Consider the following 12226-nt stretch of genomic DNA (forward strand, 5'->3'; position numbering starts at 1 on the left):
CATTTTGTTTTTGTGCATTTCTTTTCCATGGGGATGGTCTTAATTCCTGTCTCCTGTACAATGTCATGAACCTCTGTCCATAGTTCATCAGGCACTCTGTCTTTCAGATCTAGTCATTTAAATATATTTCTCACTTCCACTGTATAATCATAAGGGATTTGATTTAGGTCATACCTGAATTGTCTAGTGGTTTTCCCCACTTTCTTTCATTTAAGTCTGAATTTGGCAATAAGGAGTTCATGATCTGAGCCACATTCAGCTCCTGGTCTTGTTTTTGCTGACTGTATAGAGCTTCTCCATCTTTGGCTGCAAATAATATAATCAGTCTGATTTTGGTGTTTACCATCTGGTGATGTCCATGTATAGAGTCTTCTCTTGTGTTGTTGGAAGAGGGTGTTTGCTATGCCCAGTGCGTTCTCTTGGCAAAACTCTATTAGCCTTTCCCCTGCTTCATTCTGAACTCCAAGACCAAAACTGCCTGTTATTCCAGCTGTTTCCTGACTTACTACTTTGGGATTCCAGTCCCCTATAATGAAAAGGACATTTTTTGGGTGTTAGTTTTAAAAGGTCTTGTAGGTCTTTATAGAACCATTCAACTAGAGCTTCTTCAGCGTTACTGGTTGGGGCATAGTCTTGGATTACCGTGATATTGAATGGTTTGCCTTGGAAATGAACAGAGATCATTCTGTTGTTTTTGAGATTGCATCCAAGTACTGCATTTCAGACTCTTTTGTTGACCATGATGGTTACTCCATTTCTTCTAAGGGATTCCTGCCTATAGTAGTAGATATAATGGTCATCTGAGTTAAATTCACCCATTCCAGTCCATCTTAGTTCGGTAATTCCTAGAATGTCGACGTTCACTCTTGCCATCTCTTCTTTTGCCACTTCCAATTTGCCTTGATTGATGGACCTAACATACAGCATCAGACCTTGCTTCTATCACCAGCCCCATCCACAACTGGGTAATGTTTTTGCTCTGGTTCCATCCCTTTCTTCTTTTGGAGTTATTTCTCCACTGACCTCCAGTAGCATATTGGGCACCTACAGACCTGGGTAGTTCATCTTTCAGTGTCCTATCTTTTTGCCTTTTCATACTGTTCATGGGGTTCTCAAGGCAAGAATACTGAAGGGGTTTGCCATTCCCTTCTCCAGTGGACCACATTCTGTCAGACCTCTCCAGCATGACCCGTCCATTTTGGGTGGCCCCATTTTTAAAAGCAGAGACATTACTTTGCCAACAAAGGTCCATCTAGTCAAAGCTATGATTTTTCCAGTAGTCATGTATGGATGTGAGAGTTGGACTGTGAAGAAAGCTGAGCGCTGAAGAATTGATGCTTTTGAACTGTGGTGTTGGAGAAGACTCATGAGAGTCCCTTGGACTGCAAGGAGATCCAACCAATCCATTCTAAAGGAGATCAGCCCTGGGTGTTCTTTCGAAAGAATGATGCTAAAGCTGAAACTCCAGTACTTTGGCCACCTCATGCGAAGAGTTGACTCATTGGAAAAGACTCTGATGTTGAGAGGGATTGGGGGCAGGAGGAGAAGGGGATGACAGAGGATGAGATGGCTGGATGGCATCACCTACTCGATGGACGTGAGTTTGAGTGAACTCCGGGAGTTGGTGATGGACAGGGAGGCCTGGCATGCTGTGATTCATGGGGTGGGAAAGAGTCGGACATGACTGAGCAACTGAACTGAACTGAACTGATGATAAATTATTATTAAATCTGGTTGATATCAGTTCAGTTGAGTTCAGTCGCATCCGACTCTTCATGACCCCATGGACTGCAGCATGCCAGGCCTCCCTGTCCATCACCAACTCCCGGAGTTTACTCAAACTCATGCCCATTGAATCGGTGATCCCATACAACTGTGTATTATGTTAAATAACTTTTTGGAGATAGACTTTTAGAAAAGAATATTAGAGACATCTTTTTTAAAAGGGAGAATTGGGTAATTTAAAATCATTGTCCAGACCCCCCAAAACTGATCCTATATGATTAGAGAAGAAAGAAAGGGAATGTTCCTTTTTTTTTTTAAGAGATAACTCTTTTTATTAAAATTCAAGCTGTGTTTTCAAGCTTACTGCAGATTTCCAGCAGATGCTAGTTAGTAAGAAGCCTAAGTACTTGTGCTTGTAATAGTGATCAAAGGACCATTTATAAGACCAGGGGAAGTGGTGGAAGTGAAGGAAGAAATGAGAAAATCCACTGAATTTCTCTTTAAATGGAGAAATCATTCCCACAGCAAATAGCATTTCTGAGAAATGCATTTTCGCCAGGAAATATGCAGTATAGCTCTAAGAAGTTTGCTCCTTCTCTCCAAATGTATATGTTCTAAGTAAAATTAATAGGGGAAAAAATGTTTAAGTTAGTTTAGGGTTTGCCTGTTGGTCCAGTAGTTAAGAATCCACCTGCCACTGAAGGAGACACGAGTTCATTCCCTGGTCCAGGAAGATCTCACCTGCCATGAGGCAACTAAGCCTGTTCAGTAAAACTACTGAACTCCCACTCTAGAGCCCACAGGCTACAACTACTGACACTCACGTATCCTAGAGCCTGTGCTCTGCAGTAAAAGAAACCACCTCAATGAAAAGCCCGCAGACTGCAAGTAGAGTAGCTCCTCCTCACCACACCTAGAGAAGGCCCATGTGCAGCAATGAAGACATAACACAGTGAAAGATAAATAAATAAATTAATTAAAATAAATGTTTAAAAAATTGTTACTTTGAAAGGATGGGTATTAAATTCCAGCCATTTACTTTTGCTCCATCATACCAACAACCATGCTAATATATGGTAATCACTAGTTCTCTGAAGCTATGAAGTGTTACAATACAAATTAAGTACTATTATTATCATCAAATGAGTGTTATCATTACTAATATCCAAATGAAGGACAATCTTCAATCAAATACAAAGCAAAGCTTTGTATTTCAAGAGGGACAACATCTAATGTATGATATGAAAGAAAATTGATGGTGTAAAATGTGCTTTACAGAGGAGTAGAAACCCTATGAGTTCCTGATCATCCTGACTGGAAGGAAAGCTCTGACTAGAGTGTGCTCTACATTACTCCTTGTCTAGTTCCTTTAGAATGTGGAACCCAAAATCATGTCAGATATTAAGGAAATATTCAATATGGTTAGTACTGAAAATAGAATTCCTCGTTATGTTCGTAAGGCCTCAAACAGCATCTCAACTGATTGAACTGAAAGCAATGAATGAAGTAAACCACTACATCATTAATGGTAGCAACTTTTATGTGTTTATTTGTTTATCCTCTGTTTTTAAATAAAAGATTCTTTTAAATCATAATTATAAATCATGTGGCATATTTTTGGAGTGAGAGTTTGACCTTTGACTCAATAAGCTGAGGAATGGACAAGAACCCAAGTGAGTAGAAATCTGTTCAAATCAGTGCCTGGGATAATTCAGATGGATTTCATCAAGGTTTCTAGTCCAACTGTTGAAAAAAACAAAAAAACAAAAACTACTCTCTCTTTTTCTTCTTTGAAATTTTGCCAAACTTCCCACAACAAAACAGGCAACATTTAGTGACCAGGAATATAATAGTTGCCACACAAGCTAGCAGGAAGCCAATCACATCCAAAGAGTGGTGCTGGTACCAGGTGAGGTCGTGGAAGGCTGGTCGAAGGTGTTTGGCTCCTTTGTGACGCATGATAAACTCAATCCAGAAGACTGCTCGTTTGAGGGGCTTCACTGGTGTATCATGGTGAATTCTTGATAACTTCATAGCATTCTCTTTATAGCTAAGGATTGAATATATAGATAGCCACTTGAAAATTTTGTTAAGGACATGATATACCTAAAATTGTTATATACTATTAAAAGTATATTACATAATTATGAATATATTATGTCATAAATGATATCACCAAGAGCACAGAATATACATGAAAGTTTTTTTTTTCCTCTTGAGATATTTCTAGATATGGTAATTTATTAACTGAAATTTGTTGGATATTCCTATATTTGTTGGATAGTCTCTATAATAATTGGAGGTAGGGGAGAATTTCTAACTAAAAGTAGCATTTTAAAGATTCAGAAAGAGGAATGTAGAATATGTCATTTGAGAATACAGAATTTTTATCTCTTTTGCTGAATGTGGTGCTGGGAACATAATAGTGACAGAAACAGCATTTAAGGGGCAGAGCTATGAGAAAATAACTCTTCCTGTACTTCTCTTCCCTCTCCCTGGTTCAGTATTAGTGCTAAAAGGAGCTAGTTTTCAACAACAGCAGGAAAGATTTCAGTCTGAGATTTTCATGGCCCTGACATTTCAGATGAAAACAAGAAGCTTGATGTGATCCTCTGGGCAAGAAGTAAGGGCTGAGAGTAAGTCGATGGTATGTCAGTGCTACTCTTCTCAATTTGTCCCACCCTCTTCTTCCCCTGCTGAGTCCACAATACCATCCTCTCTACATCTGTGTCTCTGTTCCTCACCTGTAAACAGGTTCATCAGTACCATTTTTCTAGATTCTGAAAATCTAGATTTTGTTTTTCTCTTTCCGAGTTATTTCTCTCTGTAAAATAGGCTCTAGATTTAGGGTTCTTAATGGCTCACTTAGAGGAAGTATTCCTTTGGGTTTGTGAAGGAGATGGAGGAGGAAGGTTATTCTCCCACACTGAAGTGCACTTATCATTGATAGAGAGTACAGAACATTAAATTGGAGAAAAATAATGAAATATATGTAGAAAGTTCTGAGAAACAGAATTGTGAGCCAAAATAAAAAAGTATGCAAAACCCTGTCACCATTTGGTTAAAAAAAAAAAAAAAGACAGGTCTTTCTTAATATACAAGAATTTAATGAATAAGTACCTCTAGATACATTTCAGGAAAACAAGGAAAAAACAATAGCTCTAAGACACAGAAAAAAAAAATTTGTCAGATAAAAAATTAATAAAAACAAATCATTCAGGAATAGATATACCAAGCATGCTGTGCAAAGTTGCTTCAGTTGTGTCTAACTCTTGCAACCCCATGGACTGTAGGTCTCCAGGCTCCTCTGTCCATGGAATTCTCTAGCTAAGAATACTGAAGTAGGTGGCCATTTTCTTCTCCAGGAGATATTCCTGACCTAGGGATCAAACCTCTCCTGCATTGCAGGCAGATTCTTTACCATCTGAGCCACCAGAGAAGTCCCAAAATGTAGCCTGGTCCCATTTTTATACATTTTTTTCTTTTCTATTTGTAAATTAGCACAAAGAAATATCTGAAGTAATATTTCTATACTGGTAATAGGTTATAGATACCTGAAGAGAGCTACGTGATTTTTTTCAACTTTATTTCTCTATATTTCTGTCACATTGCCTAAATTCTTTATAGTAGTAATATTTGTAATTTTAAAGACATAATAAATGGCTTCCCAGGTGGCTCAGTGGTAAAGAATATGCCTGCCAATGCAGGAGATGTGGGTTGGATCCCTGGGTCAGGAAGAGCCCCTGGATTATATAGGTTTTTATATATAAAAACCTCCATTTCCCCTGGAGAAGGAAATGGCAACTCACTCCTGTATTCTTGCCTGTAGAATCCCACAGACAGAGGAGACTGGTGAACTAAAGTCAATAAGGTTGCAAAAGAGCGACATGACTTAGTACTGAGCATGCACATGAACAAAAAATAATATTAGCAAAAGTATGTGTGACTCTTTAAAAATAGTTTAGCTTATTTAAATAAATTTAGCATTTCTTTGAGGATGAAATCTATTCTCCAGTAACAATAGGTAAATATTTTCATAGAATTTGAGAAATATATGACAATAATTTATTTGATGTTAGATATGTCCTGGTGATTATATAAAAGTATTGAATTAAACTGAATGAAACAATTACTCCTTTTAAAATACCAATGTTTCTCAGAAAACTGTATACTTTATACTCACATAGGGTTGTTAATAACTGCCTTCAAAGCGTTAAGCAGATCGGAACTCGTCATTCTTTGCAAGTCTAATTCGACAGCTGCTCCTTTGGCTTTAACACGAGCAACATTACCATACTGATCACCAAACAGGGGGATTCCCACCATAGGGACCCCATGGTAGATAGCTTCATAGACCCCATTGGTTCCACAGTGAGTGATAAAAGCTCTGGTTTGGGGATGACCTAAAAAGAAAAAAAAAAATCAGTATTCTAAATTGAAAGAGTTTTAGAAACAGAAAGCCATAATATCTTTATAAATAGTTAATTCAGTTAGGTAGCATCTTCTATATGATTGTGTACAATGAAGCCATATATAGATTCCTACAGGTGCTAAAGAAAGTAGCAATTGATTATTCCAGGCTAAGCAGCAATTAGTGATTCCAGCAAGTGAGTCATTCCATAAACCTCTGAAAAATTTGTGCAGAGTTAAATGATGGAGAGTACCTGCCATTGGACAAGTAATTGGGATGATGATGCTTTAATAAACAGGATCGAGGGATTTAAGAAAAAATGCTTCTGTGAATGAGACATGGGAGGAGAGATATGCAGGGTTTCACCATGAGAATGTTGGCAGCACAGGATAGAAAGATAGACCAAGGCAAGTTCATTAAGTACCTGTTAAAGAAAACAGAATTGTGCATGTAATTTTATAGTAATCTGGAGCCATTCGTAATATGCTAGATGACGAAATGGTTTGCCAGATTTTTTCCCCCTAAATAGTTACTGCAGGGAAAGTCCAGAGAGGCGGATGGACACAGAGGAGAAAATGGATACACAGAGTCAGAAAGGTGTTGCCATATTCTATACAAAAAGTAATGAGAGCCTTATCTAAAGGTACTTTCCTTTACCCTGATTCTGAAGAGGCAGAGATTATATCATAAGTGGAAGAATTATAAAACCCATATTTATGTTAGAGCTTGAAAAAGATTCTATCCTTGACCAAAGTCTAGTCAGGCTCCTCTGAACTCTCTTCTAAGCTAGGTCCTGGTTTGGGAGTTTCTTTTTTATCTCTGCGTTACCTAATTTTAGCAAGCATCCTATGAAGTCAGTTTCCCTAGACTCTTGAAACCTTGATATTTGATCACCTCTCTGATTATTGATTCATCCTTCACCGTCCCCCTATTTGATACCTGATCACTCTGACCTGCCTTCAGCAATAATCTGATTCAGTTGTTTTTTCCAGAATCCCCACCCCTTGTCTGTGATGCTTACTCTTATTAATTTTTTATCTAATGACCATCCACTCTGTACTTTGTCTATAAATTTTCCACTTTTCCTTTTTGACTCAGATGGAGTCCAATCTCTGATTTGCTGTGAAAGTCTATTGCAGTAGTATTCATCCTGATGGCCTTGGATAAAGTGTTCTTTACAGTCTTTTGGGGCTTTTTTTGATAGCTCAGGATTCTTGGTAAAGAATCTACTTGCAATGCAGGAGACCCTAGTTCAATCCCTGGGTTGGGAAGATCCCCTGGAGAAGGGAAAGGCTACCAACTCCAGTATTCTGGCTGGGAGAATTCCGTGGACTGTATAGTCCATGGGGTAGTAAAGAGTCGGACATGACTAAGAAACTTTCACTGCACTTCACTTCAGTTTAGTCTTTAACAAGTGTCATGGATAATTTTTCTTTAACAAACTCCAGAAGAAATGTGAAGAAGCCATCAAGGTTTTTATTTCTTATTTTGAAAACAAATGTTTTGGATTTATTTGTTATTGAGTAATTATTCAGATTATCCCTTATTTATTTCTGTTTGATTTTCTTCTCTTTGGTCTTACCCAGAAGATCATTCTGTGGAATCCATTCATATATCCGGGTATTGGCTCCTAAATTTTCTGGTTTCTTTCCTCCATATTTCCACAGAACCTGTTAAGGCAAGTGTCTTTACTTCATTTGAAGATTTTTAGAACCATATCCTGTCAGAAGGAGGCAGTTAACTTAGAATTAATCAGGTTTAATGCCTCCAGGTATTACACAAGCAATGATGCCTTAGTGATTAAGTAACGAATGTTTTTAAACCATTGACATTACAATCATATTTTCAAATGCTTACAATAATCCTAATCTATATACTAACAAGTTCTCACTTAAAAGATGAAGGAAACAAGGAAAATCTTTACCTGAAACAATTATGTGTTGGCATTACTAGGTTATTCTGGTAAAGGAGATTTCGCAACAAAATTTTCAGAGGTAAAGGGGATGGATGTTATTTACCTAAGAGCTTGTTAGCACTCTGACCTTTGTTATATACTTGGTAGTGATATAGAATCGAGTGTTGTCTTTATTATAATAAAATATACATAATGATATTTATAATTTTAAGGTATTGTGTGACTAGAACTTACATTAGGCATTACAATCCACAATGTTATGAAACCATCAGCACTATCAGCATCCCAAATGTCTTCATCATCCCTGCATAACTCTGTATCATTCAGCAGTAACTCCCTATTCCCTTCACTTCATAACCCCCGGTGACTTCTATTCTATTTTCTGTCTCTGCAGATTTAACTACTCTGGTAATCTCAGTGGAATCATGCAGTACTTTCCAACTTAACATTATTTCACTTAATGTTATGTCTCAAAGTTCATACATATTGTAACATATCAGGATTTCCTTCTTTTAAAAGGTGAATAATATTTCTTTGTGTGTATATGTCACATTTTATCCAGTCATTTCATGATTGTGAATAATGATGCTGTGACCACTGGTGTGCAAGTAGCTGTTTGAGCCCATGATTTCAATTCTTTTGGATATATAGCCAGAATTAGAATGACTGGTTTGTATGATATATCCATGTTTAACTTTCTGAGAAAACACAAAATGTTTCCCACAGCCCATGGGCTTCCCTGGTAGCTCAGATGGTAAAGAATCTGCCTGCAATGTGGGAAACCCAGGATAGATTCCTGGATTGGGAAGATCCCCTGGAGAAGGGAATGACAACTCACTCCAGGATTCTTGCCTGGAGAATTCTATGGAAAGAGGAGCCTGGTGGGTTACAGTCCATGAGGCCACAAAGAGTCAAAAAGACACTTTCCCTTTCACATGCATCATTTTGGGCTTCTCCAGTGGCTCAACTGTTAAAGAATCCACCTGCAGTGGCAGGGATGCAGATTCAATCCCTGGGTCAGGAAGATTCCCTGGAGGAGGAAATAGGAACCCACTCCAGTATTCTTCCAATATCAGTGCGCTTCCCTGAGAGCTCATCTGGTAAAGAATCCACCTGCAATGCAGGAGACCTGGGTTTGATACCTGGTTGGGAAGATCCCCTGGAGGAGGGAAAGGCTACCCACTCCAGTGTTGTGCCCTGGAGAATTCTTTGATGAAATCTGATTTTCTTTTCTTTTATTACCTATTCTTTTTGCCTCATACCTAGGAAATCATAACATAATTTATGTAATGAAGTTTTCCCTTAGGATTTTCTTATAAATTCCTGTAATTTTACTTCTAAATTTTCATACTTTGATCCATTTTGAGGTAATTTATATATATATGATATGTCTTCATTCTTTTACATGTGGATATCAGAGTTTTATTAGTACAATGTGTCAAGAAGTGACTGTCCTTTTCCAATTGAATGGTCTTTCACACTTGTTGAAAATCAGTTAGCCATATATATGAAGGTTAATTCCAATTAGTCTTCTATTCCATTGGTTTATATGTCTACCCTTCTAGTACCACACTGTTAATTTACTGTTGGTTTATAATGTTTCTAATTTCAATGTTTGAAAATGTGAGTCCTTTCACTTTTTTGTTTTTCAATATTGTTTGTCTACTTGTGGTTCTTGAAATTGCATATGAGGTTGTTAATTGGATATTTCATTTCTACAAAAAAGGCTGTTAAAGAGTTTTGATAGGCATTTAATAAATCTATAGATTACTTTGGATAGTGTTGACATTTTAACATGCTAAATGTTCCTATCCATGGACATAGGATGACTTTCCATGTATTTAGGCATTCTTTAATTCCTTATAATGATAATGTTTTGTAGTTTTCCACATGTAAATATGTAACTTCCTCGGTCAGATTCATTCTTAAGTATTTAAATTGTTTCATTGTTCTTGTAAAGGAAGTTTTAAAATTTCACAGTCAGTGTGTTCATTGATACTGTGTGCATAATAAGCAAAACCGATTTTTGTGTGTGAATCTTGTATTCTACACTTTTGTTAAATTTGGTTTTTAGCCCTAGTAGGTACTCTTGCCTGGAGAATCCCAGGGACAGGGGAGCCTGGTGGGCTGCCGTCTATGGGGTCGCACAGAGTCGGACACGACTGAAGTGACTTAGCAGCAGTAGCAGCTTTTTGTGAATTCTTGGATATTTTCTATGTATAGGATCATGTCATCTGCAAATACACATTGTTTTACCTGTCACTCTAATGTGCATCAATGGCTTTCATTTCTTTTTCTTGTATCATTTCCATGCTGAACTTCTAGTAAAAGTTAAATAGCAGCAGTGAAAGTAGCCATTCTTGTATTTTTCCTGATCTTAGGAGGAAAGCTTTCAGGTTCCATCACTGAGCTTGATACTAGATTTTTTTTTTTTTTTTAATACTCTGTATCATGTTGAGGGCTTTTTTCACTCTTCTTAGTTTCTTAAGAATTTTTACCATGAGAGAAATTGGATTTTGTCAGCTTTCTTTAATGTGTAGCTTGTAATGATTGTTTTGTTTTGTTTTCCCTTGTTATTGAATGTCACCTAACTCTTTAACTGTCTCTTGCATCTTCTGAAAAATGGGTTACTGTAATTTTTACAGTAAATTTTACAGAATTACACAGTTCCAGTCATGCATAACATGTCTACAAACCAAATAACATTAAATTAAATTTTTACAGTAAATTTTACAGAATTACACAGTTCCAGTCATGCATAACATGTCTACAAACCAAATAACATTAAATTAATTAACTTTTAAAAAACTGTATAAATTTTAAGGGTTACTTTCCATTTATAGTTGTCAGAAAGTATTGGCTATGTTCCTCATGTTGTACAATACATCCCTGAGCTTATCTTATACCCAATATTTTGTGCTTCCTACTCCCCTACGCATATATTACCCTTCTGCCCTTCGCCACTGGTAGCCATGATTTTCTTCTCTGTAACTGTGAGTCTGATCATTACACTCATATCAAGTTATTATACTGATTGATTTACTTTTGCTTAACCATCCTCATATGAGGAAATTAAACACTTCATTATGGTGAATACTCTTTTTCAATATTCTACTGGATTTTATCTGAAAATATTTTCTTTAATATTTTAATATTTACATTTTAAACTCATCATGGTCTATAATTTTATGTTTTGTGATGTGTCTATGTGGCTTTTGTATCAGGGTGAATCTGGTCTCATAGAATTATTTAGTGTTCCCTTAAAATTTTTTGAAAATTTGGAAATGATTAGTTTATTTTATTGTTTAAAAGTCTGATAGACTTTACTAGTGATATGATCTATCCTGGATTTTTCCTCTAGGAGAGATTTTTTATTATAATGATAATTCAATCTCTTAATTTGATATGTCTGTTGAAATAATCTATTTTTTTTTTTTTTTTTTTATCAGACTCACAGATATATTGAAGAAACTAGTGGTTACCAGTGGGGAAGGGAAGAAGGGTAATATAAGCCTAGGGGAGTAGGAAGCACAAAATATTGGGTATAAGATAAGCTCAGGGATGTATTGTACAACATGAGGAACACAGACAATAGTTTGTGGTAACTATAAATAGAAAGTAACCCTTAAAATTTGTATAATTTTTTAAAAATTAATTAATTTAATGATTCTTGGGTCATAGACATGCAATTATAGATGACTGGAAATGTGTGATTTTTATACAACACATTTTTCAGAAGGTGCAAAAGACAGTTAAAGAGTTAAATAACATTCAATAAAAATGGAAGAGAAATTTTTAAATTCTTATAAAAATATTGCTAAAGTCTTTTAAAAAAGAAGTGTATAATTTGACATTTATGGATTTTTATGGTGCAAATTTGCATAACACATTTCACTGGGAATATTTCAGGTGTATTTCAGGTGTAATTGAATAGGACATGTTCAACTGTCACATTCTGATTCAACCATTTTGTCAGATTTCTACTAAGACAGTAAAAGCAGATGTGGTAATAAAAACATAATATTGAGAGTTAGTTGCTGCTAAGTCGCTTCAGTCGTGTCCGACTCTGCAACCTCATAGACGGCAGCCCACCAGGCTCCCCAGTCCTTGGGATTCTCCAGGCAAGAACACTGGAGTGGGTTGCCATTTCCTTCTCCAATGCATGAAACTGAAAA

At 36.5% G+C, this 12226-nt stretch overlaps 1 protein-coding gene across 1 annotated transcript in view; it reads right to left on the reverse strand.

Annotated features, from left to right (window-relative positions):
* Positions 1-3495: 3495 nt before the first annotated feature.
* The window catches only part of LOC102282379 (UDP-glucuronosyltransferase 2C1), a 36034-nt gene continuing 27303 nt past the window's right edge, over positions 3496-12226 (reverse strand). Inside the window, exons 4-6 of the mRNA XM_005902047.3 lie at positions 7719-7806; positions 5909-6128; positions 3496-3775 (exon numbers count right to left, since the gene is read on the reverse strand). Of these exons, the coding sequence (XP_005902109.1) occupies positions 3496-3775; positions 5909-6128; positions 7719-7806 (588 nt within the window). The remainder of the gene's footprint in view (positions 3776-5908; positions 6129-7718; positions 7807-12226) is intronic.

Source organism: Bos mutus, chromosome 6 (assembly GCF_027580195.1).
Source record: "Bos mutus isolate GX-2022 chromosome 6, NWIPB_WYAK_1.1, whole genome shotgun sequence".
In the NCBI taxonomy this organism is placed as follows: domain Eukaryota; kingdom Metazoa; phylum Chordata; class Mammalia; order Artiodactyla; family Bovidae; genus Bos; species Bos mutus.